The following is a 14,756-nucleotide window of genomic DNA, read 5'->3' as shown; positions in this document are numbered from 1 at the left end:
AAGTAAAATGAAGCGCATTATTTAAAAAAAAAAAAAAATCTTTAATCTTAATCTTTAAAAAAAAATAAATAGCTTATTTTACATACATTTGTAAGTCGGCTATTACCCTGTCACTGTTGAAAGTAGGTCAACAGAATGTACACAATAGCAATAAAGTTGGCAGTTTTCAGGTGTTACATTTGAAACATTAAATATTTTCCAAATGAAAAAATGTTCCTGCCGTGACAAGTTCCTTGTTATATCCTCCTACCAACAATACCAGCAATTTTTGTTGTCTTTGTTTTCCAACCACAACCTCTGTGAGGAGGAAAGAGGTAATAAATGCAATGTGACAAGCGTAACAAACAAGAGGAACATGTCAGTACAAACACCTGAAGTACATATCTGCATTTCCCAGCATTCAAATGTATATTTAACAGTCAGCTCCACTGCACAAGTAAAATCGTGTGTCACGGAAATGAGTTGTGATACTGTTATAGAGGTTACAGAGGTTATGAGTTGGAGGATTGGAAAAAATGTTACCACCCTCAAGTCTCTGAGGAAGCTTTTCTCTGTATCTACTTTAAAATTACAATTCATCTGAGACACTCTCAAGAATATATATATGAAACTTGCCAAAAAGTGAGGACATTTTAGACTTAACAGATAACAAGACTATGTCAAAACAGTTAAATATCACTAATTCATTTTATTTAAGAAATCCTCATAGGTGGCTACAGCCATGGAAATAAGCCTGCTTCAATAAGATCTGGGAGTTAAGGTAGTCAGTCGCCGACTTGTACAAGTACAGTTAATTACTGCAGCAGCGGTGTGACTACATTTAAAAAGCAGCTGCTCTGAAGATTAATCCAGGAAATATTTTGGAAGGCATGTATTGAGGCTTGTTTTGATGACGTATGTGCATCATGATAACAGCCAGTGGGAAAATCCCAGCACTCTGCCAACGAATGGTGTGACTTCATCTCTCAGTGAGTCAGTGGCGTTTGTGTTTGCAGGGCTGGCCCCGCTCTTGCAGTCCAGCCAGAGAGTGTGGAATAAGCACAAAATTTGTCAGTCGAGTCTTAATGGTCTTTTCAATCAATCCTTAATTTTGCACAGTGCACCTTTAACTCCAAATAATGTTCTTTCCCCCCTCTGTGTATAACAGGCTAGAGATGAGGAACAGAGGCCAGGAAAACAAAAATCTTTTAATAGAAATGAATGGGAATTTTGTGTTAAAAATGAAGTCCTGGAAAAGTCCCTTTAATCATCATCTGTGAGTTCCTCTGTTCTGTGGCTCGGCCTGGTGCAGTGGAGCTTGACTCGGCGTGGTGGCAGCGAGTGTGCGAGTGTCAGGGATATGAGGCAGAGAAGGTGGTGATGGGGAGGCAGAGGAGAGAGCAGTAGGAAGGGTGCAGGGGCTGGATTTGGCCCGGTGACGGCTTGTAAGACCTCCAGTCAGAGCTGCTTCCTGGTTTGCAGCACAGAGACACCTCACACCTGCAAACAAGGTACAATGTGACCGCATGTAGAGCTGAGAACTGCATACAGACATTACAAGACTCAAATGATATAACAGATTTATCCTGGGTTGTAACAGGATTACATATTTAAAATACAATAACATGAGTAACTGTAATCAATTACAGTTTAAAATAGGGTGAGTGGAATGCACTTTTTTTTTCTTTTTTTTTTTTTTTTTTTACAACATATTCAAATTATTGTGGAGATTTCTTAGAAGTTCATTGTGTATTTATTTTCTATTTTCATCATTGCTTAATCAGATGGAGCATCCGCCTACGCTGGAATTGTCCCCTCTCTTGTTAGGTCGTATTTGGTGTCCTTGCATTTCATTGACATCTAGTGACAGTAAACTGCAGATAATCTGGAAATTAATGCAAATCATAGTATTCTAAAAGTAATGTGTAGTATTTAGATTAAGTTACTGACTATAAGGAATACCTCACAGATTAAATTTTGGAGCATCCATTCCGTAATCTGTAATGCATTCAGTAATCTGTAATGACATACATATTTAAAGCCCTGTACTTTACTTACTTACTTAAAGCCCTGGATTTAATGTATTTCTAAAAACTAGGGGAACGACACCAAGCTATGGCCCTGTTCACACCTGGCATTAAAATGCGTCTTGGGCGATCTGGTCACAGGTGGGCTGCTCTGCATCAGGTGTGATTGTACTTAGGATGCACTGAAATCTGACCACTCAGGCTGTGTCCGAAATCACTCCCTAATCACTATATAGTGCACTATATAGTGATTACGCCATTTTGTAGGGGTGTCCGAATGTCTAGTGATATTTATGTTCACTATATAGTCCACTAGATGTATCCCACAATCCACCGCAAAATGTAGTGGACATCCGATGGTCACTAACCAGGCAATATATCCCGTCATGCATTGCGGAACGGCGCCGAACAACGGGCGAAGTTGTGTCCGAAACGGTCCACTATTGAGTTCACTATATAGTCCACTACATTGAATTCCCTATATAGCGAGTAGGGAGTAGAGAGTGAGTGAGTGATTTCGGACACAGCCTCAGACCTCATTCAGGGATGGTCGGGCCACATATGGCTACATTCTTTAGCAGTGTGTGTGTGTGAATGTGTCCTGGGCCACATTTAAGGACCGCCTACTCAACTGATGTGCTCTGCATAAGCGGAAGTGCGGACTCATTCGCTTGTCAACACCGTCATACTAAAGTGCAGAACAACAACAGGACGCAACAACAGAAACAACAGACAAATTGAATTCTCGTGGATGGAGGTAGGGTTCCTAAGCATGGGAGGTGCACTGCTGCCTCCTGCAGGTTAAAAACAATAACGCTTTTGGTCTTTGCAAACAGAATGAGATCCGATCACACGAGGTCACTTGAGACACATGTGGAGACACATTCTAATACCAGGTGTGGTCAGATCACCCACGACACATGTCTCAGTTTTGAGACTGCAGTGTAAATGATATGAGAGTATGTGGCGTCTCTCTGCTGCACCTGGTGACGCTCTGGATGATCTTCTTCTCGTCCTGGTCCAGACACACAGCAAAGGTTGTCCCATCACCTTCACCGCTTACTTGGACCTTGTCCACCTTCACCTCTGATATCGAGATGTGCTGCGGGTGGAAAGTTGAAGGGAAAAATGTAAAGGGGAAGAGATTTAAAGGTACAGTTCATTGTAAGGGGGATCTATTTTTGGGAATTATTTGCTGCTGAGGAATACCGGCAAACTGTATCTATGCACCTCTATATTGTACTCACTGGGGACAGGTAGATACAGTTTTCCAGTATTCTTCAGAACAAAATAGTTCGCAAAGAAACTCTTCCCATCAATTTAGTCCATCTATCTAGTTCCTCAGCCTTCCTCCCTCCAAAATCAGTCCCCTCCCAGCTTCTACGTGCCACACATGCTCATCATCCAGTCTTCCTCTTTAGCTTAATAGTATTTACCAGCCAGTTTGCTTTGTTCTTTGTCAGATCGCTGACTCTGTTCACCTATGAGCCAGTCGTGTATGCAGTCTTGCTTTTACTTTTCTTCAATCAATTGTTTGTCATTTATTTCTTCACTTTCCATTCAGTACAGTTGTCAGTTTTCCGTACAGCTCTCCGTTCCTGTTACCTGCCAGTCTCACCTGTACATGTGCATCTTCGTCTGCACTTAAAGACTTTAATTTAATCATCTAGTTTAGTCATCCAGTCTTTGCATTTGGGTCCACCTGCCTGCACCACTGTGACACCATTGTAGTGGGGTGACAGGCGACAGGGAGGGAGCAGACTGAACACCTCAACAAATCACACAGAAACTGTCTGGATGAATAGGTTGCACTAGGCCATGGGTAAATCTTTTGAAAATCTTTTTGTCTTTTTTAGATGACCTATTTTTGATTTTGGTCATACTTCTGGTTGTTTTAGGCTCCATCTCAAAAACACTTCCTGGAATTTGGCCTTCAGGGATCACATGCTTCATACATGGTGCTTGGTGGTTAAAAACTATCTGAGTGACCTACAGCCTTAGGGTCAAGATGGGTCAAAAATATTGTCTTGGGGTTAACTGTCACTCTAAACAGAGACCGTAAATAAGACTGTGTTTATTCTAAACAGGTTAATCCATGTTGCTGATGGACCTCACCTGGTTGTAGCCCTTCTTAGACTTGGATGACTGTCTCTTTAGGACTTCTGTCATTGTCAGCTGCAGACTCTCCATCCGTGAGTCTAGACACAGGGGACATTACTACTGATGACACATAAACCGCAGTGCAGTGAAAGACATAACACAGGACACGACAATAGACTTACATCAAAGTAGAAAATATGCAACTCAGCATGGTAACCATATTTTAAGCTCACATACCAAGCAGCTCAGGTTTCTTGCAGGCTTTGTAAAGATTTATTGATGTGCAAACCATCTCCGCCTGCGTCCACTGACTCCTCCCACTCACAGCCACCTGTAACAGGGGGTAGATGACACAAGTTTAACCTAACCTTACCTGCATTTCCCTTTAAGTTGTTTCAGTGTTAGATGAAAAAAATCCATACTGTGGGACAGTGTCACAAAGTCTTTAAATTCTGTGTCTACTGGTTCCAGCTCTTCATTGAAGCTATGTCACATTTACATTGAGTGAAATATGCAAACCCAACAAATCATTGTTTTTATGGCTGCAGCATTACATCAAGTTGAAAATATCTAGATGTTTTGGTATCATTTTATACACATTTCCTTGTGTTCAGCAGGAAATATTTGGTGTCTTTGGAAACCTGGGCATCTCCACTAGAATTTAAAATAAAGCACAAATATGCCCAAATATAATCCTTAAAAAATAAATAAATAAAATAAACTTATGTGGGTTTGAACAAAGTTTGGCTGCACAGCATGCATTTGTGATGATGAGACCCGCTCAGTTGAAGAGTTTAAAATAGGTGCTGTCAGGCTGTGAGCAACAATTTGTATTTTTGCGTTAGCGGGAATGTGTGGGAGCCAGAGCAGGAACAACAGGTACCTTGTTGTAGGCAACACCTAGAGTTAAAGGGACTGCTTCTCGCTCACCATCAATGCCAAACCTTTTGCTGGCGGCGCCTACAAAAAGAATGCAACGCAGTATATATTAGTCTATGTGAATGTGCGTGTGTGTGTGTGTGTGTGTGTTTGTATCTGGGTACGTCTGTCTGACTCACCCATAGCCTTGACAGCTCGTGTTCCAGCGGTGTGTCCAAGCTCCAGAGAATGAATAAACACCTCTCGTCTCCTCTCTCCTCCAGCGAGGGTCAGCTGTGTAGAGAAAAAAACAACATTAAAAATGTATGTGGTGTGTGTGTGTGTGTGTGTCCATTGCATGTGTGCCTTGATGTACATTCATTTGGAACTGTGTGTGCACACATGCCATTTCATGAATATATTTGCTGCAGTGAGTGACGGTGTGTGTGTGTATGTGTGTGTGCGTGTGTATCTGTCTCTTCTGACCTCAGCCTGGTAGAGCTGCACCAGGGCAGGCTGGTCTGCATGTCTACAGTAATAAAGCACCAGGTCAGCCAGCAGGGGAAGACGCTCCAGAGCACCACTGTTCACCAACGTGCTGTCCACCTTGCCAGCTGTCTGGGAAACAGAGCACAAACATCAGTTTTTAGAAAATGTTTTGTGATTAAATGACAGTGTTATGTACCTGTGGTTGTCACATTACACAAACAGCAACTATTAAAAAAAAAAAAAAATCAGTAGAATATACCAACCTAACACTGTAAAATGCTGTATATTGTGTACCACATATAACATGGTAAGGATCAGCATGTCCACAGACTTGTAGCATTCTTCAACCTAGATTGTCTATATTGTACTCTGCTTTCCCCAGAATACAAAGCCCTGCCTCAAATGGTAAAAATCCAAATATCACCTGTGGGTAGAGGAAATGTTTGGCTGAATGAAAAATGGCTACTTGAATTTGTTCCTCTGCACTTATTTGATGAAAAGATGTAAATAATTAATCCTAGTGGTTTCATTTATCATTAAAAGTGCCTCTTGCTTGGTACAACAACGGGGGGGAAAGTTAGATTCTCACGTGTTTCTTGATGTATGTGACAGAAATAGCACGCATTTTAAGGACTGACCAAATAAAGAAATTAAAGCTCTGCTAGGCAATATTGTTATTTAAAAGAAAAAACAAATAGAATTATCTAGATTACAATATCCACAGTATGCAATTAAGATACTGTGGCAAATGAAAACATGAGAGCAGAATGCAAAACCGCAGCAAATGAGAAGTAATCATTAAGATCTCAAGAGATTAATGACATTGCATTACATGATTTCTGGGTAATGAGGTCCTTAAAACTTTCAAATTTGAGCTATTTCTGCAGTTATCTCTTGCTGTCACTTCTAGAGTGCAGAATTGCTCCATTCAGCTTTAACTTTGAATAATTAATTAAATCAGCACAGAGGAAGGTGATGCTATTAAATAAAGTATTTGAGGTACCTGACAAAGGATCTCAGAGGACAGGCTGAGCAGACTGAGCACGCTCCGTTCGTACCACGGATCGATCATTCCCATCATCTGGGCGATATCAGTTGTGTTGTCCTCCTGAACAAAGCCATTAGACTCCTGTGAGAGCAGAGAAACGGGAATGAGTCAGAAAGCCAACCTTTTCTACCTCCATCATAGAAATGCATTATTAATATCTTATTAACACTCTGTAGAAGGCCTGTTTTCAATTGGTGGCCTACGGGCCAAGTCCAGCCGGCCTTTTCAGTGATGCACAAGGTTATTTGTGATAATCAATTTTTTTTTTTTTTTTTTTTTTTTTGTCCAGAAAATATGTTGTTGATTTTCCCAGCCTAACTTTGAAATTATAGAAAAGTACAATACTGTCAACTGTTGGGAAAAAATATAGCAGTAACGCATAGCAGTGTGACATAGTAGTCTTCTTTGCCTGTCCTGAGTGCACTGGTGGTAGACTGTACACGTTATGTTATGGAGTGATGCTAGGCAAACAGTGTATCGCTTTGTAAAAACAAAAAAAGAACTTCAAGTTGTATAATTTGCTCCAAACTTGTAATGGTATGTATAAAAAGCAGTTTTAATTTGTGGGAATGGAGATGTGTAATACTGCCCTACACTGAGACAATTAACATGAGTGCTAAGCAAAGTCCTGGATCCCCCCATACACATAACAGCTTTGGCCCACAAAATACTATAGATTTTCCAAAATGGCCCACCTGGAAATCTAATCTCCAGTATCCTGTTAGTGGGAGTATGGAAACAATGGTGCACCACAGTATTATTATAACTACTATAGTACCATGCACATATGTACATCTGTATACACTAAGGTATTATACTCTGAATGGACTAAGGTCTCACCGTCAGGGGTGTGGCTTTGACTGGAGTTCCTGTTTGCTCCTCGGTTGCGATTTGTCCTCCTCCTGGACTTCCTACAATTCTTTTTTTGGTGGGAACAAAGTAAAACTGCAACTTGCACGTCCTGGTGAGACGAGGACATTTGCTCTCCTTCTGCTGCAGGTCACTGTAAGCCCTAGCCAGCCTGCCGGCCTCTTTGTCACCCCCAAATACCACCACCCTGACCAGAGTGGTCACTTTCGGTACATCCCCCTCATCGCAGCTCAGGATGGGCCTCCTGCGGACGCACATGTGCTTCTTGGGAGAAAGGAGATCCAAGCGAGCAACAGGAGGGGACACAGTTGATCCCAGCAGTGGTCTGGGCAGGGAATTGGAGCGCTGGAACTGTGGCCTACTTGCTGGAAAGTCCTTGATGACATCACCGTGGTAGCCCATGCTCTGGACACGGCGGCAGACAGAAGGGCTGCGATTAGACTTGAAAAGTGAGGAGAGGCGGTCCACTCTTAAGAGGGACTTGGACTTCTTTTTGGGTTTCCTCCTGGGATTTGGTTGGCTGTCTTGTCCTTCCTCTGTGTCCTCGCTGTAGTCACTGTCCACCCCTGAAGACCATGACTGTGTGGACGGGACGGACCAGCTGGAGGACAGAGAGTAGCTGGAGAACATGGAGTCCCTAGAGGAAGAGGATGCGGTGGAGATGCGGTGGTTTTCAAACTCACTGTCCACTTTCTTGTCCTCCGCATCTGTCTCCTCACTTGCACTTACTTCATTATTATCCTCAAGTAGTTCTGTTTTGTCGAAACAGTCTGGAGGGGAATCCTCGTCGAGAATGTCACTCAGAATATCTGCTTGAATGAAAAGAGCTGAATCAGAGGCATCAGATCCAACAGACAAAAAATGAAACCATCCATAAGATGGGAGGCTACATGACACACACCAGAGATTTACTAGATAATATACAACACGTATAACAGAAGAAGAGAGTGGATTTCAAAATGGGAAGCAGGGGTTACAGATAGTGTAGAACTAATTACCAAAGTTGTCTTTTTCCCAGGAGCACATGTGACATTTGGGAAAGGGCAGCACCAAAGTCTCAACAGCCCCTAATGAGAGGAGGTAATACTGTTATTCAAGGAAAGTCTTGAAAAATAGATGCAATCTCCACAGACCCTGCAAATAAACCAAGAGACACTCCTTCCCTATATAAGATAGATACATTTTTCTCATTCGTAAATGTCAGATCAAAACACGACTACCTTAATAACTGTTGATCATTCACAATTATCTCCATGTCCACAGCACTGATACATTTGACCACGTTGTCTCCCTTACCACAGTCTGAGCTGTCGTCAGCTTCAGTTGGGACTGCAAGGCTGTCTCCAAGCCTCTCCATACTGTGCAACAGACCTTCTCTAGCTGTGCTGAGATCTGCTGTGGATGCTGCTGCCTCCATAGTGTCTGTTACTGCTGCCAGGAGCTGCTCCAGCTCTTCTGGCTGTTTTGTCTGGGACAACAAAAGTAAATTGGTTTTAGAAGTATTGTATCATTATTGTTTGAACGACATAATGTAGTTGACAGATGACTGAACATCTCAGAGATTTGGCTAGTAAAGTAAATCAATAAATGACAATTTAGAAAAAGAACAATTGTGAGATGGAAGAGGATTTATTGTATGTACATAGATATTCTGTACCAATCAATAATGTGATAAGCAAAACAAAAAAGCAGACAGTAAGAGAAACATCTCCGCCTGAACAGGAGACGTGTGTCTCAGAGTGTTGGTTCACCCACCTGTAGGACCGTGTGCAGAGTGTGCAGGCGGTGTTTGGCACCCAGAGCTGCCTGAAGGGCATGCAGGATCAGACTGATTGTAATGTCTCTGTGGGAGTGGCGGGGGCTGCTCAGCTGTTCGGAGACAGACTTGACCTCTGGAGGGACATCCTCATTTGGGCTCACTAACAACACCGTCCTAACAGAGATACACAAGCATACATACAGTACATGTCTCCATGGGAAAATATATTATAATTACATAGTGATATTATAATATTTTTGTTTTCTGCTTTGGTAGAATGTAATTTTATTGATGGTATTTCACAGTGTGTTTGTATAAATAACTTATTGTCATTAATAAAATCATGCACAGCTGGAGTGCCACAAGGCCCAATTTTGGGGCCACTGCTGTTCAGCTTATACATCAGTGATCTCCCATCTGTGTGTGAAGACATGGATATTCAGATGTACGCTGAGGGCACAGTCATATTCACTCATTGGAGAGATGCTGAACAAGCTCTCATTAACACTTCATAAAGTTGCTAAGTGGCTGAGTGACTCATACTTTGGCAATGACAATGTATTTTGCAAATGAACAAAAATAGCTTATCCACATTTTAGTGTTAATGGACAAATAATGAAAAACATTAATGAGGTTACATATTTAGGTTTGATTTTGGATTCCACTTTGACTTTTGAAAGAATATTAAAAAGATAAGTAAAACACTGAAATATAACATTGTCAAATGTAGATATACTGGGGACTCACTAACAACAGAAGCATCAAAAACAGTTTTGAATGCTGTGATTTATTCCCCCCATCATCATTATTGTATATCCTGTTGGTCCCAGGCCATGCTGACACCAGTTAAGGTTCTTTTTAAATAAGCCTTAAGAATTGATAGGAAATCATTAAATTTGCATCATTACAAGTAAATGAATGTTTTCAGTGTCTGGTGATTGTTGTGTGTGTGCCTGCCCAGGCACTGCAGATGCAAAATAGCTTATTGCTAAATCTGGCATAAATCATCGCTTCTCATTTTGAGATTAATATTGTTTTTGGTTGTTTTTTTTTTTGTGGATGGTTCTTGTTTAATAAAATACATTTTAAAAAATAAATAAATAAAATTTTTAAAAAATTATTTAGCATTTTCTGGTGACTGTGTGTGTGTGTGTGGGGCGGGGGGTTGGGGGGGTTGGATAAGGTTAGGATAAGGTTAGAGGTTATGATGAGGGTTAGGCATATGCTGGTTATGGAAATATGATATAGCCACTGCTGATCTGATTTTTAACTGTCACTGAATATACTTACATAATTTTAGATGAATGGATCTCAGGGTCTAAACCCTGCTCCTCCCTCACCAGTCTTTGAAAAGAAATACCTAAAAGAAAAAGTTGACAGATAGAATTCTAATTCACTTTCATTGAAACCACAGATGACAGATACTTTACAGGTAAACAGTGCCCCCATATGGTCGCAGTCAGTCTGCCACACATGAACAAGACTCCTCATCTCCCAGCCAAGGGGGAAAGTAGTGAGGGTTCTCTTTTCTTTTCTTTTTATGAGGCATTTTCTCCTTTTGTTAGATAATATTACTGGATTATATGTTGTATTTGAAATTATTTTCTGTCTTCCATTCCAGCTCCTGTCTTATTTTTCCAAAAAGGCAAAAGAAACATGAAATCAGGGCAGCAAAGACCTCAGATGATTAATCAGTGCTACCTGGTGCTCTGAGCTCCTGTTGGATGATGAGCAGCAGGCGTTTACTGGCAGAACAGCAAGGCTCTGGCCAGGACAGGAAGCAATGGAAGAGCAGGTACGCCTCCTGCAGCACGCCGCAGTCTGGAGCCAGGTAAGGAACCTGGGAGCCGCACAGGAGAGACAACCACTGGGGTTCAGTGCAAACAGTTTGAAAAGACTCTCTTCTCATAAATGAAATATACGCTGACTGAGAAAACTGACACCTGCTCTCACAGAGGAATTACTGACTGCTGAAATGAAAACAAACATGTCAGAGGCTAAGATGTCATATAAATGTTTAATCATTTCTAAATGGAACATGGTTGGGTTAATTGGGTTATCAAATGATGGTGATAACCTTGCCCACTCACTTTCAGAAGAGTTGATGAGAACAGGAGAGCGAGGGGCGCCACCAGCTCATACTGACACTGCAGCAGTACCTGCACAAGACAAAGCAAAATCAAGGCATTAATTATGGTCTGCTGAATGGTCAAGCTTTTATAAATTTGCATCATCCTGATCAGTGTATGATATGAATTTGATTGTCGGCGTATAAGATCATCACCTCCTTTGTTTTCCTCAGAATTTGCTGCAGTAGGATGAGGAAGTTATGTGGATCTCGCTTCACTAGTTCCTCCAAACACCAGCGGTTAATGCAGAGCCCGGCTGGAGACAGAAAAAAACACACAAATTAGCAGACTGTTACTTCTCCTTTTCACACGGTATTCTGCGGACAGACAGAAAACATAGTATGTATATTAACATGTAATAAGCACCAAAGCAGTCAAAGGAAAGTGAATTGATTATACTACATTCCCCTGAATCAAAAGCTGCATCCCTGGTGATAACATTTCAAAATTTAATGTGTTGCACAACCTCCCAACCCCCATGTTGTTTTCTGTCACTTGTTTGATGGGTCACCACTTTCAATTCCCATTTCACTCTGTCGCAAGACGCAATTGATGACAAACTGTTTCCAAGTGGGTAAATAACTCTTGGTATACTTTTTGGTTGGCACAGTTGGCACAATTGGTAGAAATCCACTTACTACTTTTGTCATTTTTAACATGTTAAGTACATGCTCTCGGACACTGAAGCACCATTTAAATTACATTTTAAGGTTAAACAAGAAGGTTTAATGCTTAATTGCTACAAATGTTCTATAGTGGTCGAGGCTCCTACACACTTTCATTTCAAAATTCAGAATTTCTGAGTAAAAAACATATGCAAGCTGCTTAAGAATTTGGTTTGTGTTTAATTTAATGGGTGCTTGAAGTGGCAATGTAACTGCCATCTAGCCCCAGCATTGCTTATTTGGAGATTCAGCTTTGCAAGAACAAACATCATGACACATCAAATAACAGAGGCTCTACAGCAACACTGTCCCATCACGGGCAGTGAAACAGTTCAGTCGGGGGTTTTGACCTACCACTCCAGAGCTGTTTGTCAGGAGAGTTGAGACCCAGGTCACTGAGGCAGCGCTCGAGGGTGTGCGTGATACGATCCTCTGTGCACGAGCTCTGCTCCATCTTAGATCATCTCCTACAGAAGCATCACACCACTGATAGAAAATACAGCAGGCAAACCAACAGGAAGTCCCAAAATAAAGACCGCAATTACACACTGTTGTGTTCTGGTATAACAATATCTCTGCAGCGGTCTAGAGTTCCTGTTAATGCTTTTGTCACTTCATGATCACCCCTGTTGCCTTCCTCTGCCACGGAAACAGTAAAAATGCAGCTCCAGAGTCCAGAATGAAAGCCCCGTTTACACAAACAGAGACAAATGTCCACAGCAGGAGTGGCAAGGGAGAGAATATAGTCAGCCACTTCCTACCAAAACCAGTGAGTCACTGGCTCTGTGAGGAGAGCGGACATGAGTTGGTTGAAAAAGGCAGCCACAACTTCTGCATTTTCATTCTTAAAATCAGCCTCCAAGGATCTAATATGAGTCAGAGCTGGGATGGAAAAAAAATGGTGGAAAAGGACCCATCTGATCCCCATGTTAGCTGTTTTAACAAGAGGCAGTATTTAAGTTTTGTTTTAAAGTAGTAATCACCATTGGAAGGTCATCTGAGGTAAAAGCACCATTCAGAAATGTAAAACAACAGCTATTCACAATACAAACAAAGTCTCAGCTGACATTTTTGCAATGCTTTGAGCAACCTGCTCAACAATTCGGACCGGACACGCAAAAAATGTCGAGCACGGATTGAGTGATTGGATTTGCAGTTTGATGTTAAGTGGCCAATCTTTGCTGCAAATCACATGACACCTGAGGTAAAACACGCATGCTTGTGGAACTGACAAATGAAACCACACTGGGTGTTGCACGCCATTAAATTTCAACACTGACCACACACAACAACATGGAAACTTCTGGAAACTCTTTCAGAACATTTCCTTGACAGTATTGAAGACTTTAAAGATTAAACTACGCTTTTCCAAAGATGCAAGTACCGCTCCATCACTTATTGTGACTGATATAAAGAAAAAAGACACTGAAAGGGAGCAATCCAAATTAAAAAGTCATTCGGTCTCATATTCAGAGATAAAATCTGCCAGTGGGATGAGATAATTCATCTTGGCTACAATGCTAATCAACTTGTTTCCATTAATTTTCTTGAATCAAGTGTCATTTACGTGACACTAATGGGCCGACCTGCTTTATTCTGCCCTGTTTCATCATATTTATACTGCTCCCAGAAAATTTCCTCAAACACATGACACCACATTGGAAAAAAGTGGGATTATCTCATCCCACTTGTCAATTTTTCCACTTGTTTGGCGAAAAAAACAAGATTTTAAGACTCAATGTGAACCTAAATGACTTGCTAAGATGGACAGGTTTTTCAGCATGTATGAGACAGTGTTGACTCAAACCCCTCTGGCTGAGAATAAAGCTGTCACTGTCACAAATATTCCCCTACAGTATATTCAGGATTCTACTGTATATTTGGCTGACAGACAGGATCTGTTGATGTGCGCGGAGGGGAAGCTGTAATTGTGCTCAGCTGTGACCCAGAGGCAGATGTGTCACTGCGGCCGCTGGCGAATAATGTGTGTAGCTACACGAATGGGAAACTGGGATCACCTGTGCCCGTCAAAACAGGAAAAGGCCTTCCCGGAAGCACCAACAGAAATCAGAAGGTTGACACAGATTTAGCGTAATTGTTGATTTATTGTTTTTGTTAAAGCCACACAGCTCAGAAATCCCTGCCGGAGATCCAAAACAGATCATACGTGTTATGTGTTTGCATTTAATTTGCTGCTTGAAACTGTTAAGTAGTAATCTTGATCTAGCTGATACAGGCATTAATAAAGATGAAGAGGAAAAAGTCAGATGCAAGTGAACAAAGATGCCAAAAACTGTGCCGGAAACCACAAAATAGCAGGGATTTACAAAAACTGTTGATATGAAGGAAAATTACCTTCATGTGGGAATTACTGGAATTTAGCTGAGATTTGTATCCAGGGTGACTTGACTTAAAATGAATGTGGAAGCAGAACAAGCTTAAATACTATTACTTCTAGACAGTATATGTGATATGTTAAATGGCCAAAGCTATAACAGATTTCTGCTTTGCAACATGATAACCCAGACACCCATAACCAAGTCAAAAAATGTAAATGGTACAAGGTGTCCATTGACCTTGGCAAAGACCTGTCTGCAGAACAGTAGCACTTGACATTTCCACCTCCTTTGAGCAGTGTCAATTGTCTGACTGAGGAAACAGGTGTTAGTCTGTTGCGCTCTTATTGTATTCATGTGGCTGGATCATATTGTCATACCCACACAGCACAAAAAAAACACCAATGTCTACAGGGTTTTCCTGCAGCATTAAGATTACTTTAATGCAATTTTTCTTTTTTTTATTATACATGTTACAGTGGAAGGAGGCAGGAAA

General features: G+C 41.3%; 1 protein-coding gene across 2 annotated transcripts in view; it reads right to left on the bottom strand.

Moving 5' to 3' along the window:
* Positions 1–77: 77 nt before the first annotated feature.
* LOC115364214 (phosphoinositide 3-kinase regulatory subunit 5-like) overlaps positions 78–14,756 on the bottom strand; it is an 84,944-nt gene continuing 70,265 nt past the window's right edge. The window contains exons 5-21 of one of the 2 annotated variants that reach the window (XM_030058678.1): positions 12,279–12,391; positions 11,415–11,515; positions 11,221–11,289; positions 10,832–10,970; positions 10,421–10,490; positions 9,127–9,304; positions 8,668–8,839; positions 8,370–8,438; positions 7,342–8,180; positions 6,457–6,582; positions 5,451–5,582; positions 5,165–5,258; positions 4,990–5,066; positions 4,344–4,437; positions 4,122–4,204; positions 2,990–3,108; positions 78–1,479 (exon numbers count right to left, since the gene is read on the bottom strand). In XM_030058678.1, coding sequence (XP_029914538.1) covers positions 1,332–1,479; positions 2,990–3,108; positions 4,122–4,204; positions 4,344–4,437; positions 4,990–5,066; positions 5,165–5,258; positions 5,451–5,582; positions 6,457–6,582; positions 7,342–8,180; positions 8,370–8,438; positions 8,668–8,839; positions 9,127–9,304; positions 10,421–10,490; positions 10,832–10,970; positions 11,221–11,289; positions 11,415–11,515; positions 12,279–12,378 — 2,610 coding nt within the window. In that variant the 5' untranslated portion in view covers positions 12,379–12,391 and the 3' untranslated portion in view covers positions 78–1,331. Of the gene's footprint in view, positions 1,480–2,989; positions 3,109–4,121; positions 4,205–4,343; positions 4,438–4,989; positions 5,067–5,164; positions 5,259–5,450; positions 5,583–6,456; positions 6,583–7,341; positions 8,181–8,369; positions 8,439–8,667; positions 8,840–9,126; positions 9,305–10,420; positions 10,491–10,831; positions 10,971–11,220; positions 11,290–11,414; positions 11,516–12,278; positions 12,458–14,756 lie in introns of those variants that run through there. The other variant, XM_030058680.1, reaches the window with a different exon arrangement.

Source organism: Myripristis murdjan, chromosome 8 (assembly GCF_902150065.1).
Source record: "Myripristis murdjan chromosome 8, fMyrMur1.1, whole genome shotgun sequence".
NCBI lineage: Eukaryota > Metazoa > Chordata > Actinopteri > Holocentriformes > Holocentridae > Myripristis > Myripristis murdjan.
Note: the sequence above shows the minus strand (reverse complement) of the source record. Positions and strands in the feature narration are given on the sequence as shown.